Here is a 23303-nt window from a genome sequence, read left to right as displayed (position 1 = left end):
CCACAGTTCAAACTTCAGAGAAAACATGCTGAAAATGATTCTTCCTGTTGTGGCTGAACGACAGAGAAGTTATAAATAAATTACGCTTGGCAAAAAAGGAAAAATTATGTTCTTACCTGTTAATTTTCTTTCCTTTAGTCACAGCAGATGAATCCAGAGACTAGTGGGATTACGTCCATCAACCAGCAGGTGGAGATAGACAGAAATGAATTGTCCTCAGCCTTCTTGGATGCACAGCCTCCTGGCCAACCAGTATTCTCTATCTCCCGCAGGCTGATGGATGTGTTCTTCACAGCTCCTGGCTTCCGCTTGTGGATTTCGGTCCAGGCCTGGATATTTCAAGATGAGGGGTGTCTGGCTGAGCGATACCAGCTTTAGGGGTTACACCTGGGACCCCCCAGATCCCTGCCTCACCCTCTTCTGGGATATACCTGTTCACCGCAAGTCCCTTTCCCTATTTGCCATTGTGACTTGGTTACTTCTCCTTTCCCATGTCAACAAAAAACCACCACGAAGTCACTTGTGAGGAGTATCAGCTTTCCACAGCGGTTTTCATCCTCAAGAGCTTGAGCTCCCTTGCTTCTGCCAGCATATGTTCCTGCTCCTTCGGTTGCCCTTCGTTGTTGATGTCGGATGAGTATTTCTTTCCTTTCGCGGGATCCGGTTTTCAGTGCGGTAGCATTTTGGGCTCCTGCAGGTGCTGGCAAGGGGCTTGGTTGAGCGGTCTGACCCAGCTCCTCCGTAATTCAGGTGCTCAGATGGGCTGTCTTCGCTCCTCTATAGAGACCTCCGGCAGGAGAGAAGTTATAAATAAATTACGCTTGGCAAAAAAAGGGGAAAGAGGGGATTCTTTTTAACCTGGATCTACAGTGTCAGCTGGTGACAAGTTATCAGAATTATTTGACTTGTGATTGACTCTCCAGATCCAAATGGGCTTCATCAACACTACAGTGAAACTGAGGAAGGTTAAAGTAGTACTGGAATTTGTAAAGGACGTGAGACGAGGGAAGAGGATCCTTAGCGGTGACAAAGCCAGTGTAATTTCAGAGACTAACAGAACAGATGCTTAGTGTGATCCATCACAGAGTGAGATTTACCATGCCAAGTAGAGAATGACACGGGAACAAATTTTTTCCCGTCCCCAAGCGTTCTTTTCCTGTCCCTGCCCCATTCCTGCAAGCTCCGTCCTCATCTGCACAAGTCTCAAACACTTTAAAATCAAGTGTCCAAGGCTTGTGCAGTTAAAGTAGAGCTTACAGGATTGGGGCAGGGACAAGGACAGCAACAAAACTCACCGGGACGGGATGGGGAAAAAAAACTGTCCCAGTGCCATTCTCTATTGCCAAGGAGTGAGACTGAAAATTATCTCCACTCAGTGGTTAAAAAAGTAGGTACATAGGTTTCAGAGCACATGTTCTTGTAAATACAAGGAAAAGGGACAGAGCAAATGGAAGCAATAAGTAGGAAGATGTCCTTAAATTTTTCCTACTGGTTCGGACTCTTAGTTTACTTCTCTAAGGCTAGACTCATAAAAGCTATTGTTTGAATCAGTGCACTTGTTCTGAAGCTCTTATAAGTGGATGAAAACATGTCCAACTGAGATTAAACTTTAAGATACTTAAGTTTGAGAGGTATTTGGTTTTCAGCCTCCATTACCTCAGAGGACCGAATGAAAAGGAACGAGACTTTTTTTTTTTAATTCAGAATCAAACAATCTGAATGTTTTTCTTTTTCAAACAGCATTCTTCACATTCAATACATTTTTGGCACTTCAAAACCAATTCAAAAGATGGCATTAGATTGTTTTGCGACAATCACTTAGCGCTGCGGCTGTGACATTTTTTTTACTTCATCATCTGAAGAGAACTTCTTTCCGTATGGTTTTTTTTTTCAGGGTTTCATTGTTTCAAGAGTTTCCTATATTCGCTCTTTACATAGTGTAACACAAATTCAAATCACAACCTCTCTGGTGTACTCTCACAGACACATCTGCCATGATGAAATGTATGAAGTTCTTCTTCTCACTGTGACCCTAACAAGGAATGACTACAGCAGTCCAACTGCAGGTTCAGAGGTGTATGAGCTTCAACAGAAACTAGCACAGCATTACCACGTCTACTTCATGGAAAAAAAAATACAGAGATAGTCCTCGATACTTTTTAGTCAGCTCTCGTACAAGAGGCTGTAAACCTTCCGGTGACAAGGAAGCACCTAGAGTAACCTAAATATAAAAAAACTTACCTTGAACTATTACTGAAAATTTGTGAGCCAAATCAAAAATTAGAGACCCTGTAAGTAATATGATGTGTCTCTCTCTGCATGTGTGTCTACCAAGGGATCCCTACTGACTTAGATAAGCGAGTATAGTTTGATATTGCATCATAAAGTTCTACAATTTAAAATCATTTAGTTTGGGATAAAAATAAAATTTCTGGACAAAAGCAAACTTTATGGGTGTATAGATCTGTATTTTTCCTGATCCATCTAGAGCAGTATATCGCAAACTGTGTGCCGCAGCAAGATTCCAGGAGTGTCGTGAGACAACGGCAAGGAGGAGAGGCACAGGCGCTGGCTGACTGCTTACAGGACGTGCCTGTAGTCAGTCAGCCTGCACCCCTCCTTCTTGCCGGCACCTCTCCTCCTTCACTACCACCCCCACTAGCGTAGCGATAGCAAGCTCAGCGCCTCCGCACATGCGCGGACGTCGACGTGATGTCACACATGCACATGACATTGCATCTGCATTCGTGCATTTCTGGATGCCCTGCAGCCACAGCCCCGAGCTTAGTGTGTCGCAATTACAAAAAGTTTGCAGGACAGTGATCTAGAGATACTCTTAATGAGGCACTGGGCATTTTTGGTTTTGAGATCAAAAGTGCTGTGATTGGGAGCCAGTTTTGTTTTGAAATTTCCCTGTGTTTGTAAGATGATATGAGGGTAAAACAGTACAATAAGCTGCAAAATCTCAAGTCATATACATAATGGAGTTTGTTGGAATTGACATTTTAGTCCTTACAAAATTCATCAAGAGGGGTCCAAATTCTAGCAAACCTAGCAGTATTATTTCCTCATATTTCCTGATGACACAGAGGTGATTCCACCACTCGTGAAAGTTAAGATTAGAATTATCCTTCCAACTGGAGGCAATATGATGAATAGCTAAAGCAATCATAAAATCAAATAATTTTTAATATAAATTATATAATTTTTTATATAAATCATTCATTCTTTAACCCTAAACAGCTATCAGATTTTATTACTGAAAGAGAGGAAATGTGTAAAAAAAAAAAACCTAGAGTTTGAACTCTTCATTGATATTAGGGCAGGCTGTTTCCTAATTTTTTCTCCTTACTTGGATTTCTTATTATTTTTCTTTATATTATGGTTAATAAAGTTAATATGTATTCCCTAAAGTTTCTCATTGAATTATCATGTTTCTGTATTTCTTTTTTACTTTATTATAAGGTAAAATTAATAAACTGAAATCTTATAAAAATAAAATAGATAGTTCTGGACAAGAAAGTTTGATATGGTATAAAATGAACAATTTATTCTAACATTATCTAATATCTGATGGTCCAGTACATCTGTATGATGATTACAGTAGATGAAAGCTTTTTCTCTCTCTTTTATTGGACTTTTTGCTTAGGTGCCCTGTTATAAAATTAGCCTCACATGTCATACGGTTGCGGTCAATTAACTATCAAGTATGCAGTTAACTAAAGATTAGGTACTACATTTGAAGCTTGATTTTAGATTTCACTTGATAACACTCCATTTGGCGACAGATTTATTTCCTCTACACTGGTATACGGCATGATTTAATTTCACAAGGAATGCCATATGCCTGCTACAGGAATATGAGGTGCAATGCAGTGTTAATGTGCAAGGTGACAGCTGTGACAGAGCTCTTGTCAGCAAACAACAGGACACTGTGCAAAAGAAGTTAAGTATCATTCTGAGGTTCTGGCAGAAGAGAGAGGAAGTGGTTTTCTCTCTCTTCTCATCTGAGGTACAGAGGTTTAACAATTAAAAAAAATTCCTCTGCTGTTTTCTTTCATGCTTGAAAAATCAGGAGGAAGTGATAAAGAATTAGAGAAATGTTATCAGGGAGTGGCAGAAAGGTACTATCTGACAAGACCAATACAAAGGTTGAGAGCATACATCTTTAACCGAGTCTCAGGAAAAGGTGAAAAACCAACGAGCATGCACAATTATTGGTGCTTGCCAAATTGATAGCCTAGTACATCTGAAGTCTGTAGTGAAATTTTTTCGGAGTTTAATTAAAGTGTAGCATGAAATGATTTTATAATTCTGCTTGAAGTTAAAATATGTAGCACGATATAGTTAACGTTATTGAAGTTATGAATTTTGAATTTGAATTATTGCAATAGATCATCTATTCTGAGGGACTTAAAGTAAAAATGATATGGTTTTACAATTCTGCTTGGAGTTAAAGTATATTAATTTGATGGATTTAAAAGTGACTTTCTGATGTAGTCTTTGATCCAGCACAGTTATCCGTTCAGAAAGGTGTTAAATGTCTCATTCAATAGAGCACAAATGAAAGGACTGAGCCATCACCTTCAGAAAATGTTAAGTACATAAGACAAAAGTACCTGACCAGGGTGTATACCAGAGCTAAACAGAACTTTAACAGGATGTAGATCAAACAGAAGCCCTTCACACCAAATTCACCTCTGGACTACAAGAGCCCTTCACACCAAATTTATCTCATCTGCAAGATCAACAGAAGCTATTCACACCAATTTAAGCTACTCAAAGAAGATTCGATCAGTTGACCTCATCTGCCTAGAACAGAGGGAAACCACCCAGACATAGATTCACACCACATCCAGTAAAGACAGTAACAATACTGTATTGGGATATCCTTTTAAGCCATTGTAATTCAATCATAACACCACCTGGGAACAGAGAAAAAGGCTGAACTGCTATGCATCCTGGGTCCAGAGACCTAGGATTCTATTTTTAGAACAGGTCTCAACCCTATAAATATGAAGTGGAATCATTTCTAACCAGGGAAGATTTTCTCTCCCTCTGGAACCAGCCTGGATAAAGCTATAACTCTTCTTCTCCCGGATCACATTGCTGCTCCACTAGGCCATGCAGCCTCTGCTCCATTTTAAGGACTATTCACGTGGAGGGGCATAATCGAAGGGACGTCCAAGTCCATTTACGTCCATCTCACAAGTCGTCCAAAGCAAAAAACAGCTTAAGACATCTTTTTTTGTGATTATGATAAACATACTGAGGGCCTCAAAATAGTACCTGGTGGGATGCATATGGCCCATGGGCCATGAGTTTGAGACCACTGCTCTAGAGCGCTCAGATCTTCCGCCCAAAATTTACTCTTCATCCCCACTCTTAAGACATTTTGCACACGCCGTAGAATTTATTTCGCAGTTACTGCTCCCCTTATCTGGAACTCTTTATCCCCTTATATTAGGGAGGAATCCAACTTAGATAAATTTAAAGGAGCTCTTAAATGTTTCCTATATAGAGATGCCTTTGAGCACTGACATTAGTTTTCCTTTCTTGTATCTGTACAGGCAGCCCTGAACGGAACTCCTTTCTCTCCCTCTTGTTTGGTCCTTTTTCGTTCTCTTTTCTTGACTCTTTTGTAGTTCACCCTTCTGTCTCTCGTTCGTCTGTTTTGCCCTTATAATTAAGTCTTTCTTTTGTTTGTTTGTTGAGTATTTTAAAACATGTAATCCCCCTTTTTCAAAATCATATTTTGTATAATTGCTTAGAATTAAGATAGGCAATCAAATTTATATTTAACTTGAGCTTGACAGAGTGAAGTGGAGAACTTCCCGCCCTGCTCAAGTCTGCTCTGACCATATAGAAAAATGATTAGAGAATGAGCATGTGTGAAGATCGCCTGGTATTTAGCTTTGTGCTATCAGTATGTAGTAAATAAAATGATACAAAACATACATCCCTATTGTGGAGAGGGGCTAGATAAGGTAAGTATACACTGCCTTTGGAATTGTATGCACAACTTGTCCAATCTTGTTTCCTGTTGACTGATACCTTTATGTAACCAAACACATGGTCGACTTTCCTTGTTGCTTTATTACACCAACTACTTTCCAGTCTTCTCAGATTACATTCCTAGATATTCATGTTATTTTTCCAGTTCTTGTCCTGGCTAAATTATAGTAGTAGTCCTTGGATTTTGCATTCTAGATCCAATTATATTTTTTATTCTTTTTAACTGTCAAGATCATTTTCCAAATCTTTGTTTTTCTAAACTCCCTTTCATTTTCTTTTCAGGTAGCATGCATGAGGCATGCAAGACCACCTAGACCTATATGCTCAAAACTCATTGTGCCTTTTAACGATCGATGCAAAAAAAGTTTTAAACCTGTTTAACATCTAAGTATTTCAGCTATTGATGCCCAAAACAGAAAATCACTGTCTTTTCCGTGCTTTGTAGTAGCCTCCGATAATCATATGTAAATAGATAAGGAGCTCATCAATATTAAAATGAGCACTCGATCGATGCCCAGATTTAAACAAAATGAAGTGCCGGTTTATAACGCTCCAAAATCTGACAGGTCTGGAGGAGAAAATATGGTTTAAAAAGAAAAAAAAAAAAGCGCCCTCAACAGTAGCTCTTTTTTATTTTTCATGGGCACAGTAGTGGTACGTGTGTTACACATTTGCATACCTGTCACTTCCATTATATGCAAATCTCTCTCATGCATATTCATTAGGGATATCTTGAAAACCTGACTGGCTGGGCGTCCCCCCAGGACAGGTTTGGGAACCACTGCATTAGGGCATTGATCGGTGGACTGGTTTTAATATTAAAGACCTCGTTTTTATACTAATGAGGTCATTTGCATAGCAGAGTCAAAGGCTGCAATGGATGCACGGAAAAGCACACGGTAAGCCTTTGAGGACATAGGTCGGTAAAATTACGTCGAAGCTAAGCTGGTTCAACTAGTTTAGTGATGATCATTAGATACACAGTGATTTTCATTAGGGATATCTTTAAAATCTGACTGGCTGGGGGTCCCCCAGGACAGGTTTGGGAACCACTGCCCTAATGTCACTTCACGATGCACAGAAAACCCAACAGGTCCTGTCGGTAACTGTGTTACTGACAGCTCTGCCATACTGTCCTGAAAAAAGAGAGGCACTCCTTCCTGCCTTGGAAACTTGGATCCCCATGCTCATGAAACCCCCCGCGAAGATCACAGTGATGCGAAACCCCCTTCCCCCACCACGAAGATCAGCAGCAGGAGGGATGCTCACACCCCCACGACACCATGAGCCCTCTTCTAACCCCTCCTACCACCCCACCAATAAGTCCCCAAGAGAAGTACTGGGTGGTCTGGTACCCTTCCCCCAGCTCAAGCACCCCCTCCCTAACTCCCTCCCATATCTTGTAGAAATCCAGCAAGAGGGATGCCCACTCCCTCCTGCCAGCAGAATGGAATGGCCTTCCCCTTCCTGGTGCATCCTGGGATGCACTGGGAGGGATCTAAAACTTCAACTAAACAGATATTTGTGATGCCAAGATAGATAGCGTTGCAGTAATCTAGTTGAGATAGTATAATTGATTGGACCAAGACAGAAAAATGTTGATGATGAAAAAGATGTCTAATCTTCCTCAGCATTTGTAAACCGAAAAAGCATTTCTTGACCAGGGAATTTATTTGGTCCTTGAAAGTGAGAGAGGAATCAAAAAGGACTCCCAATATCTTAGCAGAAAACTCAGTCTGCAAATAGGCCCCAGAATCCAAAGCTACAGTAGGAGGAAGACAGTCCAATTTTGAAAAAAATGGCCATTTAACCCTACCCTTTTGTTTTCTGTCCAATTACCGCTTCCTAATCCATAACAGAACATTGCCCCTATCCCATAACTTTTTAATTTTCTTAGGAGTCTCTTGTGAGGAAATTTGACAACTGTCAAATTTGATTACAGCTGAGGCAGTGCCATGCACATTGCTCATGCATATCCTGAAAATCCCATAGGACAGGTTTATTAAGTTCAGACAGTGCAAAATCAAATTGAAATTTTTTTTCCCTGAATCGGACAGCTCTACTTCCAAGCTGTCTTAAACTCAAGATACACTCTTCGTCTCCCCCACCTCCACCTGAAAACCGTTTAAGCATTCATGTTTATCCTAACATTATCATCGCTATGGAATCAAATTGTTTTATACTGTTTGTGTTGTAAATAGTGTTTTGGTGAATAGGGAGAGGGAGAAGGGGGGAAAAGAGGTATAAACAAGAGCAGAAGAGCAATATTTATATTTATATCCTATGGGTGCTGCAAACTGTGAAACTAAGGGCTCGTTTTACGAAGCTGCGTTAGCGGCTTTATCGCACACATATTTTTAGCATGCGCTAATCCCCACGCTAGTCGAAAAACTATCGCCTGCTCAAGAGGAGGCTGGCAAATTAACGTGCGTTATTACACGCGTTAAACCGCTAACGCGGCTTCGTAAAAGGAGCCCTAAAAGTCAAAGCGACCTTCGTCAAAACCGTAGAAAGCGCAGCTTCAGGGTCTTTCTGCGATCATGAATATATATATATATATTTTTAAATGTGCCTATATTTCAGTATGAAATTAAAGCCATTTTCTTCCTCAGCTCGACCTCCCTAAAATAAAATCCAGGAACGAAAAAGGGAGATAAATTATTAGGTCTTTTCACACCTTCTCCTGCAAAACCAAAATATTGTCCTGTCCGATAGCACTCGAACAAAGCAGGTGCTTCAGCCTTTCAAACGAGGTGTTTGGGATACATTCGACATTGCCTGCCTAGCTTCGAGCACTAATAATAATAATAACTTTATTCTTGTATACCGCCATACCCAGGGAGTTCTAGGCGGTTCACATCAATTAAACAAAGATCAGAGATTACAAGTGGAATCACGTCAATTTATCAAAGTTACAGGCAACGATGTGGTTGTGGTTAAAAGGATAGGGAGAGAGAGAATCGTGAGGGGGAGGTGGAAGAAACAGTGTGAGGGGGTAGGAGGTTTCAGTTCATTGAAGGAAGGGGGGGGGGTATTAAGGGTCCTGTTCGTGAAATAGGTGAGTTTTGAGTATTAAATCATTGCAATGATTTCCACCGGCATGAAGTTGGTTGGGTTTGGGTTTTGTTTTTTTGGTCATTACCTGTTTCGTAGCTCGTCAGCATCCCTGGATTTCTGCTTCCTCCCTAGTTCCGAGTCCAGATTCTTGTGGGGGTCAGAGCAGCCACCGCAGCTTCTGGCAAGTTCCGATGGGTTCCCGGCGTGGTGCTCGCCAGCCCTCGGTGTGGCTCCGCACATTTTCTCAAAACTATTTCGCCGTCCCCCCCTTTCGGCTCACTTTTTTGCACCCTCCAGCTGGGACCAACTCTCCTTTCCCATGCAATCTCTAGTCTGCACCATTGAAAGAGGGGGGGGGGGGCTTAAAAGCCGATTCAAAGCTTTCCTGTGAGCCACCTGTGGCCGTTTCCCCCCCTCGTCAAGAAAATGCATTTCAAAGGATTTCTTTCTGCAAGCAAAAAAAAAAAAAAAAAAAGAGCCAGCCGCGCGCTCCCTCCCTACTCCGCCAAGTTCGCATCCCAAAGAGATGCGAACTTCCCAATGCCCCACTTTTAACTGCAGTCTGCGGGTCCTGCGCGCGCGCGCGCCTGAAACAAAACGGGAGCCACGAGCAGCTGACGGCGTCCACGCTGCTAACCCCCGAGAATCTATTCCCCCAGCACGAGATCACACCGTAAGTCATTAAAAGTGGTCACAAGACCAGCCCCCGTACGGATAGGCTGGAAAATGCAGGGTTTAGCGCGAGCCACAATGGCTGTCATGTGAACGAGCGTCATCTGACACCTCTTGGCAACCCTGCAGAGCTCCGCAGTGCAAACGAGCAACGGCCCTTCCAGATCGCACGAACTCGCCTATCCTCCGCCCCTCCCCCCTCCTCAGGTACACAACTTACAGGTCTGCTTGCACACAAGTCCCAGAATATTAACAACATTCGGCCATCCTTCTTCCTCTCCCACAATTAAGGCGTATTTTGTATATTTATATACATGACCATAGATATAAAGCTGAAACTTAGACCAGAAAGCATGTGATGGCCCTGGCGTGGTTTGTTTGTTTTTTAAATCCTACTAAGCAAACTATTCAAACTTGAGGTAAAAGTGACATAGGTAACAAAGGAAAAGCGGGGCAGTGGCCCCTCTGCCAAAACATCACATTCATTTTAAGAACAAGCCATTTTCTCTCCACTGTCTTTCCTATTAATCATTAAACAAGATGTAATCAATGGCGACAGTTACTGTAACAAAGTCAAATTTACTGATGTTATCATAATCCACCAGCCATCCCTGCATCTCACAGGATATCCACAATGAATATGTATGAAAGAAATTTGCATATAATGGAGGTAGTGTATGCAAATCAAGTTTATGCATATTCATTCTGGATATCCTGAAAACCTGACTGGCAAGAGGGTACTCCTGGACCCAGTTGAGAAACACTGTTTTACTCCTTCCTTGTCAAAACATCTGAAACCAACCTAAGCAATTAAAAGCACAAGGCCCATCTTGGTGCCTACTGTGATCCACCTGATGTCCAGCAGCCACCTCTGACTCCCCAAAAAAGAGTGTTTTTGCTCACCCAGAAGTTTCAGAACAGCAAAAACCTTCCTCTCACTACACAGTAAGCGGTTACTCTCTCACCTAAAACCAAGGTTTCAAACTGGAAGCCTTTACCATGGTAGAAACCCAATACAGTAAAACCTTGGTTTGCGAGCATAATTCGTTCCAGAAGCATGCTTGAAATCCAAAGAACTCGTATATCAAAGTGAATTTCACCATAGGAAATAATAGAAACTCAGACAATTCGTTCCACAATCCAAAACCTGTAATACAAAATACTATACATACTCGTATTGCAAGACCTCGCTCGTTTAGAACAGTCACTATAATCCTGCAGCGTCAGAAAGAGAAGAACCATCGCCTCCGTTTTTATGCGTGTATACTGTATGTACTTCTATTGCATGACCTCGCTCATTTAGAGCAATCACTAAATCTCGCAGCGTCAGATAGAGAAGAATCATCGGCTCAGTTGTGATGCGTGTATATTGTATGTACTTGTATTGCAAGACTTGTATATCAAGCAAAACATTTTATTAAATTTTAACTTGATATACAAGCAGTGTCTTGCAATCCAAGGTTTTACTGTACTCTGATTCTCAGAAGTCAACAGGGCATTTAGAACCTGGTGAAGGTTTTCCCCTGCTGGTTTCCTGCCTCCCACTTCTTAAAGGAAAACTATAAAGCAAACTTCAAAATCTTTATCTCTCTAAAATGAAGGGAATAGACTTAGTAGATAAAGACAGATTGTTCACCCTCTCCAAGGTAGGGAGAACGAGAGGACACTCTCTAAAGTTGAAAGGGGATAGATTCCGTACAAACGTAAGGAAGTTCTTCTTCACCCAGAGTGGTAGAAAACTGGAACGCTCTTCCGGAGTCTGTTATAAGGGAAAACACCCTCCAGGGATTCAGGGCAAAGTTGGACAAGTTCCTACTAAACTGGAATGTACGCAAGTGAGGCTGGACTCATTTAGAGCACTGGTCTTTGACCTGGGGGCTGCCATGTGAGCGGACTGCTGGGCACAATGGACCACTGGTCTAACCCAGCAGTGGCAATTCTTATGTTCTTATGTTATGTTCTCTTTCATAAACTGGTGTAGTATCAGTTCCCAGACAGCTATTCTAACACTCCAACTTTACTTCACCAATCATCTAGAGCAGTGTTTCTCAACTTCTTTAAGCTAACTCTGGCTAGGTCCAAAATTAGATCAGTTACCCACGCTCATTCCACTACCTTCTGGTCCCTCACTCCAGATCGAATTCTCAAGCAAAGTTTTGGGCATCATTATTGACTCTACACTTTCCTTTAATGATCATCTCAACTCTCTGGTAAAAAAAATATTTTTTTAGTCTTCACATGCTGAGGAAAGTGAGATCCTGCTTCCGCCAACAACATTTTGCTGTCCTTGTACAATCAATCATTCTTTCCAGACTGGACTATTGTAATTCCATCTATCTAAGTCTAACCAATAAAAATCTTCAAAGACTTCAGCGGATCCAGAACACTGCGGCTAGGTTGATCTTCGCAAAAAGCAAATTCGATCATGTTTCCCCGCTTCTGTCAAAACTTCACTGGCTTCCGGTGATTTCTAGGATTCACTTTAAATGTACCTGCCTAATTTTCAAGATCTTATATGGCATTCTTCTTCCCCTAATCCCACTATCCTGGAATTCTTCGAGACCTGACACTACCAAATCCGCCCACATACTCAAACTATCTTTACCCTCGTTAAAAGGTATGAAGGTAAATTAGGGAAATCCCTTTTCTTCAAATTCACTGAGCTTTGGAATAACCTCCCTGCCCCGCTGCGGAACCTAGGCTCATTCCAATTATTCCGAAAGCATCTGAAAATCTGGCTTTTCTCCAAAACGTAAAGTTAGCTATCCTCTTCATAATTTCTAATTTCTTATTATGTCCTTCCCTCATTTATTGAATTACCTGTAAACCATGTTGAGCTCTATCTTTATGGAGATGATGCAGTATACAAACTTAAGGTTTGGTTTAGTTTAGTAAATACCCCCTAAGTCTAACAAATATCAACCAAGTACCTCCATCCAAGCTTCACCCCAGACCCACCCCCATAATAATAGTACTAATTGTAATGCAATTTCTTCTATTCATTTTTCATATACACGTGCAATCTTAAAAACACACAAACAAAATTTTAAAAAATACAAAGCACATTGTACGCAGAGAAAATCTTATGTATCATTTACATTCAGTTATCTTTTTCGAAGTGGTCAAGGGATTTCTTTTTAAAGTTGCTTTTAGTGATTAATTGATTTTTTTACATTTTATATTGAATCTTTTTTCAGTCCATATCAAATTTCCGTACCTCTCCCTATTGTTTTTATCCTTAAATGTTTCTTTTATATTGAATTGTATTTCTATCCATTACCTTACCTATTGTTGTCACGTATGTTTATTGTTCTATTGTATATGTTTAGTCATGTTACGTATTTCAGACTATTATGATTTGTTTTAAGTTGTTATAAATATGTATTTTTACCCTAAATCTGTAATTGATGATGTACATCACCTAGAACCTGGAATAGGCGATTAATCAAATCTTATAATAAACTTGGAAACTTTAAAATATGCAATGTCACCTCAGTAACAACTATAGAATAATAGAGAAATATAGTGTAAAATATAGACAACAGATATAAGTCTCAAAACCGACACATTTCGATCACTAAATTGCAAATAAAATCATTTTTCCTACCTTTGTTGTCTGGTGATTTTATGAGTCTCTGGTTGAAATTCCTTCTGAATAACAAGGAACCGGCGTGGCTCACTGTAGCAGTGAAGGAAGCGATCAGAGACAAGAAGACAAGAAGGTCAAAAACGGAAGAAAACTTGTAAAAGCACAAACATCAACGCAAGTGCCATAAAGCGGTAAGAGGGGCCAAAAGACTGCGAAGAAAAAATAGTCAAGGAGACCAAAAACTTTAAGTCGTTCTTTCGATATATTAAGGGGAAATGACCCACAAAGGAAGCAGTGGGGCCATTAGATGACCAGGGAATAAAGGAGTACTAAAGGAGGACAAAGCCACCGCTGACAAACTAAACACATTTTTTGTGTGTCTATTTACCAAAGAGGATATATCCTATATACCAGAAGCCAATAGGCTATACATAGGAAATGAAGATGGGAAACTGACAGGGACAACAGTCAGTCTAGAAGAGGTATGCAAACAGATTGATAGGCTTAAAAATGATAAATCTCCGGGACTGCATAGCATTCACCCGAGGGTAATCAAGGAAAGGGGTTATAGCTGAACTATTCCAACTAATAGCCAATCTGTCGATCAAATCAGGAAAGATTCCAGAAGACTGGAAAGTGGCGAATGTTACGCCGATCTTCAAGAAAGGTTCGAAGAGAGATCCGGGAAACTACAGACCAGTGAGTCTGACTTCAGTACCGGGAAAGATGGTAGAGGCGCTGATAAAGGACTGCATCATCGATCACCTTGATGGACACAAACTGATGAGGACCAGTCAGCACGGCTTCAGCAAAGGAAGATCTTGCTTGACAAAGTTACTGTACTTCTTCGAAGTAAATGGGCAGATAAAGGTGACCCAGTCGAAATCGTATATCTAGATTTTCAGAAGGTGTTTGACAAGGTTCCGCATGAATGCCTACTTCAGAAAATTACGAGCCAAGGAATCGAGGATGATATACTCACGTGGATTAAAAACTGGTTGGCGGATAGGAAGCAGAGAGTGGGGGTGAATGGACAATACTTGGACTGGAAAAGCGTCATGAGTGGAGTGCCGCAGGGCTCAGTGCTTGGGCCTGTGCTCTTCAATATATTTATAAACGACCTAGATCTTGGCACGATGAGTAAGGTGATTAAATTCGCAGACAATACAAAGTTATTCAGAGTAGTGAGGACACAGAAGGATTGTGAAGACCTACAAAGAGACAAATACGCTCGAGGAATGGGCCGCGAAATGGCAAATGAGGTTCAATGTGGATAAGTGCAAGGTGATGAATTTTGGTAACAAAATTTCCTTCCTCTTGTAGTTCAAACCTTCTACCATTTTTGTCACCTTCCTGTGGACTGCTTCAAGTTTTCTTATATCCTTCACCAAATATGGCTTCCAAACCTGAACACAATACTTCAAGTGTGGCCTCACCTGTACAAGGACATTAACACCTCTTCTGCTGGTTATACCTCTAAACAGCATAGCATCCTTCTGGCTATAACCACCGCCTTGCCGCACTGTCTTATTGCCTTCAGATCCTCAGACACTATTGCCCCAAAGTTCCTCTTCCCACCTCTCACCTTCCAGTACATAAGGCTCCCTTGGATTTCTACTCCCCAAATGCATCACTCTGCAGTATGCACGTCTTTGCATTAAATTTTAGTTGTGAGGATGGTGGCGCTAAAGCATAAATGGCAAGGTATGGTGAACCTTTCTGAAGCCTTGGAGAGTGTGTAGGAAGCAATTTGTGAGAATATGCAAACATAAAGAAACATACATTTTTATATGTATGTAGTGTTATAAAAATGATTATTAATCTCCACCAATAAAATATATCACTCTCATAGAGAGGAATATATTTTATAATGAAATATTAGAGGGAAGTTAGCTCGCCTGATTAATACTCAGCTCTGTAATTAAATATATATGAATCAAGGACCAAGACTAAGAACATTTACAAATAAAATGAAAACTTAATTCTTTTTAGAGCAAGTATAAAATTACAATCAAGCCAGTAGAAACAGTTAGGATCTTTTTAGCAAAAAAATTAATAGGCATACCGTATTTTTCGCTCCATAAGATGCACCTGACCATAAGACGCATCCTAAATTTAGAGGAGGAAAATAAGAAAAAACACATTCTGAACCAAATTCTCTCTGCCAGGCTCTGCTCCCAACCCCACACTCATTGCCAGGCTCTGAACCCTATCCCCCCTCCCTGCCAGGCTCTACGCTCTGTCCCCCCTCTGGTAGTCTAGTGGTAGGCTGGGAAAGGGCAGGCAGGGAAAGGGCACAGATGTCAAGGCAGATGACTTTTTAAAATATGCAATGTCACCTCAGTAACAACTGTAGAAAAATAGACAAATATAGGGCAAAATATAGACAGCAGATATAAATTCTCCAAACTGACACATTTTGATTACTAAATTGCAAATAAAATCATTTTTCCTACCTTTGTTGTCTGGTGATTTCTTTCTTTCTTCTTTTCCTTCCTTCCATCCTCAGGTCCAACAAGTGTCCCTTCCTCCCTCCTATGTTCCCCTCACTGCCTTCCAGCCTGTCCTCTTCCGCCCTCCCCCTCCCCCATGCCTGGTTTTAATCCCGGCGCTTTCTTCAGTGGACGCTGTGGCAGTGAGCCCCCCTGGCAGTGAGCTTCCCCCTCCTGTACCTGTTTTTAATCCCGTCGCTTCCTTCACTGGCAGGGAGAGACAGAGCGGCGAACAAGGCAGGTGCGCTTGCCTGGTCCCACGCACCTGCCTGTATGGCTGTCAGCTCTCGCAACGCGCGAGAACTGCCTGCAGTCATTCAGGCAGGCATGCCTGCCTTGTTCGCCACTCTGCCTCTCCCTGCCGCAGCTGTCTGGCGAAGGAAACACTGGGATTAAAAACAGGTACAGGAGGGGGAAGCTCACTGCCGTGGGGCTCACTGCGAGGGAAGCGCGGGATTGAAAGCAAGCATGGGGGGAGTAGCTCACTGCCGCAGCCATCCAGCGAGAGAAGCGCCAACATTAAAAGCAAGCACGGGGAGGGCGGCCCACTGCCGCAGCCATCTAATGAGGGAAGCGCCGCAATTAATGGGGGTGTGGTATTCGCTCCATTAAGACGCACTCTTATTTCCACCCACTTTTTTGGGGGGAAAAAGTGCGTCTTATGGAGCGAAAAATACGGTACACAGACAAAATTACTCCAAGATTAAAGGTTCAAAGTTATTCACACTGGTGGTTGAGAAGTCCTTAGAAGGCCACAGGATAGGGCCCAGCACAGCAGGGGCTGTCTCTATCTTTTGGGGAGGGGATATCTTAGAAATATTTATGTTCTCTTGTTCACTCAAGTGGGTGGGGTGGGAAGGGAAAAAATGATTGTTCGTGTTTTTCTGAAAGATGAATATGCTTTTTCTTGTGTTATTATATGTATATCTAATTGTTTATTGCACTGCTGTTAATTTGGAAAATCAATAAAGATATATTTAAAAAAAAAAGAATTGCTTTTAGAATTATTATGGAGATCTTGATTGCTTAGTATTTTAGGAAGAAAAAAAAGTAACTTTTGCTTTTACTCTTTTCTATCCTATTTTTAAATGGAGTTCCTTTCTTAATGAATGTGTACTATATATTGTACACCGCTTGGATTCTTTTTTAGGCTGTTATGCGGTATAGAAAGTTTTAAATAAACAAACATATTGGCAAGGTTAATGACGTTAGAATAATCCAACTGATTTAGTAATAGCGATTAAACAAAACATTTTGAATGCAGGAGTATCGAAGTATGGTCTGATAGTGCGCAGTTTCCAAAGTGTGCGATACCCCTTTCAAAATAAGGCGTCGATCTGATTTTTCAGTTAAATTTTGATCTAAGACAACTCCAAAAGAGAGGAATCATAGATATAAATAGCCCATGTATCCATCTATGATTATAAAAAACCATAGAAGTGCATTTAAACTCTACTCTAAGATAGACAGGGAGCCAGTGAAGATTTCTCAAAAGAGGAGACACATAAATAATAATAATAATAATAATAATAATTTTATTCTTATATACCGCCATGCCCATCGAGTTCTAGGCGGTTCACAACAATTACATTAGGATCCGCATTGACATGCCGATTTACAAACAATGTATTGGATTTACAACATCTTCAGCCGAACAAGACTGAAGAAGCGGAAGTGGGAAGGAATGTTACTTACCGTAACAGTTGTTATCCAGGGACAGCAGGCAGCTATTCTCACTAATGGGTGACGTGATCCAACGGAGCCCCGATGCGGATGCTTCTTTGAAGAAAACTCGAAGTTTCGAGTCGCCCGCACCGCGCATGCGCAAGTGCCTTCCCGCCCGATGCACAGGGCGTGTCTCCTCAGTTCAGCTAGCTAGCAGAGAAGCCAACCCAGGGGAGGTGGGTGGGACGTGAGAATAGCTGCCTGCTGTCCCTGGATAACAACTGTTACGGTAAGTAACATTGCTTTATCCCAGGACAAACAGGCAAGCATTCTCACTAATGGGTGACCTCCAAGCTAACCAGAATGGGATGGGAGAGTTGGCAACTTAGGAGAATAAATTTTGTAGTACTGTTTGGCCAAACTGTCCATCCCGTCTGGAGAAGGTATCCAGACAATAGTGTGAGGTGAAGGTATGAACCGAGGACCAAGTGGCAGCTTTACAAATCTCCTCAATCGGTGTTGATCTGAAGAAGGCTACAGAAGCTGCCATCGCTCTGACCTTGTGGGCTGTGATTTTTCTGTCAAGGGGCAATCCAGCCTGGGCATAGCAGAATGAGATGCAAGCCGCCATCCAGTTGGAGATGGTGCGCTTGGAAAACGGGGTGTCCCAACTTGTTCGGATCGAAGGAGATGAAAAGTTGAGGAGCAGATCTGTGAGGTTTGATGCGTTCATAGGTAGAAAGCCAAAGCACGCTTACCAGTCCAGAGTATGAAGAGCAGATTCTCCAGAGTGAGAGTATGGCTTCGGAAAGAACACTGGCAGGACGATGGATTTCGGGATGTGTTCAGGCCGAGACACCGAACACAGTGTCGATGAGGAGTCCGTTAGCAAAATCGCACGCTGGCACTTGTCACACTTTTATAAAACCGGTGATAGGCCGGGACATAGGCCGAAAAAGCTCCGCCGCAAGATCGAAGCCGTGGGGCTGTGGCCACGTGGCCTGCTCAGTCGAAGAAATTTTTTTTTTAAAACAATAAAACACGATGAAAATCAGCGATTACGATCAATTAAAATCAAAACTGCGGACTTAGAAGGCACAAGCGAAGGAACTTTGCGCAGAGAGTCGAAGACGGACTTCTCGGCTCCGCGGAAAAGTAACTACTGAGGAGACACGCCCGGTGCATCAGGCAGGAAGGCACTCGTGCATGCGCGGTGCGGGAGACTCGAAACTTCGAGTTTTCTTCAAAGAAGTGTCCGCATCGGGGCTCCGTTGGATTACGTCACCCATTAGTGAGAATACCTGCCTGCTTGTCCTGGGATAATCAAATTTTCTCTTACCAAATATTAGCTAATAGGTGGAATTGATAATTATCTAAGTAATTTCTAATCCTTGTAAGTTTCCAGAAAAGACTAACGGCCTCTTTTACAAAGCCGCGCTAGCGGCTGCGCTGCGCTAATGGCCCTGAAGCCCAGAGATTTAAAGGGCTTCAGGGCTGTTGCCACGCGGCTTTGTAAAAGACGCCGTAAAAGACTTTTTTATTAACAAGATGACCTGAGGTAATAGTGAAAGGTTGTGATCAAAATGAACCCCTAATATTCTTATTACTTTAGCCAGTGGATAATCCATCTTATTTATGGTTAATACTTTAGTTTCACAATTCATATTAGGATGATTTAATAAACATAATTTAGTTCTATCCTTATTCAATTTAAGTTGATGATTTAATATCCAATATAGTTTAATTTAATAATGAATCTAACGAGCAGGAAAAGGAATGAGAACAGTAATATCATCTGCATATATAAATGATGTAAATTTGTTTTTTTCCAATGCTGTTTATCCATACTGGAACCAATGATACTGTCAGGTATCCCTCCAAACATATCTAAAGTAACTTCATGGCTCTAGGAGAAAGGTGAAGCAGGTGGTGTTCTTGTCAAACCTCCCTGTTGAGGGTAAAGGCCAAGGCAGGGAAGCTCGCATCCTGGAATGAATAAATGGCTGTGCAGATGGTGTCGTCAAGAGTGTTTTGGCTTCCTGGGGGACAGTGTGGCAAGTGGTTAAAGCTACAGCCTCAGCACCCTGAAGTTGTGGGTTCAAACCCAAGCTACTCCTCCTCCTGAGCAAGTCACTTAATACCTCCGTTGCTCTAGTTACATTAGACAGAGTGTGAGCCCACCAGTGCAGATAGAGAAAAATGCTTGAGTACCTGAATAAACACATGTAAACCGTTCTGAGCTCCCCTGGGAGAACGGTATAGAAAACTGAATAAATAAACCACGAGCTGGTTTTCCTAGGGTTGCTAATCAGAGATGATGTGCATCTATTAATAAACGTAAGAAGGGTCTTCAGCAAGAAACTGCTTAACCTACTGAAGAGGGCTAGAATCGTTGGGGAGGGTGATCAAAGCTCTCAGGTAAGCGAATCATTAAAAACCACTACATACATGGGGGGAAAAAAAAGAAGCAATGTCTGGAAACCAGTACAGTCAAACCTCGGTTTGCGAGTAACGCGGTTTGCAAGTGTTTTGCAAAACGAGCAAAACATTCTCGCAAATCTTGCCTCGCAAACTGAGCGTTGACTCGATATGCGAGGCATTGCCCCCGAGAACAGAGAACATTTAGGAGAGAGTGGGAGCCAGAAGGCCTTGAGTATGCGCAGTTGCTCAAGGCCCAGCAGAATCAGCGGCAAGCGGTAGGCTCTTTGGGCACCGGCACGTCCTGTGGGTTGGGTGCTGCGTGCCGGCGCCTGATCCTGGTAAGGGCTTGGGCGGGTGATGCCAGTTATTGGGGGTGGGGTGTAAGTGTGCGAGTCCCTCGGGAGGGGGGGGAGGGAGCTCTTTTTGGGATGTGGTGGGGTGGGGCAAAAGCACGCCAGTGGCCTTTGGGGGGGGGGGGGAAGGTCTTTTTGGAATGTGGAACGAATCATGTGAGTTTCCCTTACTTTCTATGGGGAAACTCGCTTTGATATACAAGCACTTTGGTTTACAAGCATGCTTCTGGAACGAATAATGCTTGCAAACCAAGGTTCCATTGTATATACTAATTCTCGTGGTATGGGAAATAAGGTTCTAGATCCAGAGGCTGTGATGGATGAGGCTGATTTGCGTTTAGTGGTGATCATGGAGACACAGTTCACAGAGAATCATGACTAGGATATAGTTATACCTGGCTACAATCAGGAAAGATATGGCAAGAAGAAAAGGAGGAAGAGTAGCATTATATGTAAAAAAATCATATTAAAAACACACAATTGCAGGATCTACAGCAGGGGTGTCCAACCTGTGGCCCAGTGAAGCATTTTGTGTGGCCCTGGTCAAGGGAGATGCAGTGTTTTACTCTGCTGCCCCTGGGTGTTTACCGTCTTGACGGCTCCCTCCTCTTGTCTTGCTGCAGCGTTTGTGCAGCCCCAGAAACATTTTTTTCAGCCAATGCGGCCCAGGGAAGCCAAAAGGTTGGACACCCCTGATCTACAGGGTAAGGAAAAGTCACTGTGGGTCAATCTGAAAGAGAAAATTAAAATGTATTTACATTGCTGTGATATATAGGCATCCTTCACAGACAAGAAGTAGATAGATTTAAAGGCATTCAAAATTTAACTGTACTACTACTATTAATTATTTCTACAGTGCTATCAGACGTACGCAGCGTTGTACAGAATCACGAAGAAGACAGCCCCTGCTCAAAGGAGCTTACAATCTAAACAAACAAGACAGACAAATTACTAACAAGGGATTTTAATGCGCCAGATGTTGCTTGGTATGTCTGTGTTGCGGTGTCTCCTAGAAGTAGGGAGATCCTGGATTCGCTACAAGAACTGTTCTAGCAGTTGGTAATGGAACCATACTGGGCTTAGGGCTAGATTCTCAAAACTTTGCATTAAAAACTGATGGGCCGCTTTCACAGCCGTTATTGTAACGATTTCAAAAGGGTAAAGGTTCGCTACATTTGCACGTGCACATGCACAGAACACCCACACACAAAAAAAATAAACACACACACAAAACAACAAATCGAAGATTGGCAGGAAGGACGACGCTGGAGGATCTTTCCAGACTATCACAAAAAAAAAAAAAGATTACTTTTTAGATCCACAATTCATCAAAGTCGCTAGGACTCAAGCGCAAGTCAATGGCACCCAACAACAACAAATTCATAAATTAGTCATGCTCTTCGCAGCAGTAGTAAGTAATCCTATGTAATGATATATTGTAACTTAATGTATGTAAACTGTCTATTGTAATAATAATAATCACTTTATTTTTTTTTTATATACCGCAATACTACAAACAGTTCAGAGCGGTTTACAGAGGAAGAGACTCTATTACAGACAGCGATATTACAGAAAACTTTTGAAATTACATTAGCATGTTAAGGTTAATCAAATTTGTCTGGAAGTGTTTTAGAAATACATCAAGGCAGAAGTGGGGGTCAGAAAAATTTATCAAAGAGATTAATGTAAACTGTAAGCCATTCTGAGCTCTTGGGGAGGATGGGATATAAATCTCAATAAATAAATAGGATGTCCAAGTGCAGATGTTTAGTTTGGATTTTTTTAAAATTATTATGAACCCCAAAGTATTCAAGATCTGCAAATAATGCTAAGAATCTCTAACACAAGATGCAGCTCATATAACAAAAAGGTTTTGACTAGAAGTTCACATATTGTGATAATGGTTCAAGAACAGATCCTTATCCCAATACAATGGGATGTCCTGGGGGACACAAGCGATTTATGAACTTTAAGAACAAAATGAATGTATGGTATTTTAGGATATTCATTACATAAAAATTTGTACTTTTTAGCTAAAATACTACCTTGTAAATAAGCTTGGGTCAGTAATTCTCATATTGATAACAGTAATGTATGAGACAGATTCTCAGATAACTGTTAATATTGTCCATGTGCTTCCTGTAAATATTGAGTTTTATCCATGACAACTACTACGCCTTCCTTGTCAGCACGTTTTATGACAAAAGAGGAATCCCGCTTTTTTAACGTGTCCCTGTGTTGTCTAGATAAATTATATGTTGTCTTAATAGGTATCCTTTCCAATAATTTCAAATCCCTCAATACAAATCGTTTGAATGCCACTATGGAGGAATCCAAGTAGAATAAGCTTGCCCACAAATGAAATTCCATATGATCTGAGAAGTGAGAAGGCCACATATAACTGCAGATCTTCACTATGCTAGCCTCTGTTCCTCTTATCCAATATAGTGTTGAACAAGATTAGAGCAAGTTCTGAATGTTCTTTTAAGTCCAAAAGTCCATTTTAATCCTGCAATTTCTCACACCTTTTTTTCAGTAGTAAGTCAAGTGCAAAGCGATGCATATGGGAAAGAACCCATACTATAGCTATGCGATGCTGGGTTCTATGTTAGGAGTCAGGAAAAGCCCAGGAAAAGGATCTACGTGTCATTGTTGAGGATACATTGAAACCCTCAGTTCAATGTGTGGCGGCTACTAAGAGAGTAAATAGAATGTTAGGAATTATCAAGAAAGGAATGGAAAACAAAGATGAAAATGTTATAATGCCCTTATATCGCTCTATGGCACAGCTGCACCTCAAATATTGTGTGCAGTTCTGGTTGCCATATCTCAAAAAAAGATATAGCGGAATTAGAAAAGGTACAGAGAAGGGCAACAAAAATGATAAAAGGGATGGGATGACTTCCCTATGAGGAAAGGCTAAAGCGGCTAGGGCTCTTCAGCATGGAAAAGAGACGGCTCAGAGGCGATAGGATAGAGATCTATAAAATAATGAGTGGAAAGGGCAGATTTGAACCGCTTGTTTATCAAAAATACTAG

At 41.5% G+C, this 23303-nt stretch overlaps 1 protein-coding gene across 4 annotated transcripts in view; it reads right to left on the bottom strand.

Annotated features, from left to right (window-relative positions):
• FNIP2 (folliculin interacting protein 2) overlaps window positions 1-23303 on the bottom strand; it is a 122847-nt gene that overhangs the window by 67324 nt on the left and 32220 nt on the right. The window contains exon 1 of one of the 4 annotated variants that reach the window (XM_033941454.1): window positions 9158-9461. The exons of 1 other annotated variant lie outside the window; for it this stretch is intronic. In XM_033941454.1, coding sequence (XP_033797345.1) covers window positions 9158-9312 — 155 coding nt within the window. In that variant the 5' untranslated portion in view covers window positions 9313-9461. Of the gene's footprint in view, window positions 1-9157; window positions 9462-23303 lie in introns of those variants that run through there. 2 more of the 4 variants (XM_033941462.1, XM_033941479.1) reach the window with 2 other exon arrangements.

The sequence above is a fragment of the Geotrypetes seraphini genome, chromosome 1, assembly GCF_902459505.1.
Source record: "Geotrypetes seraphini chromosome 1, aGeoSer1.1, whole genome shotgun sequence".
Lineage (NCBI taxonomy): Eukaryota > Metazoa > Chordata > Amphibia > Gymnophiona > Dermophiidae > Geotrypetes > Geotrypetes seraphini.
This window is presented reverse-complemented; position numbering and strand designations above follow the sequence as displayed.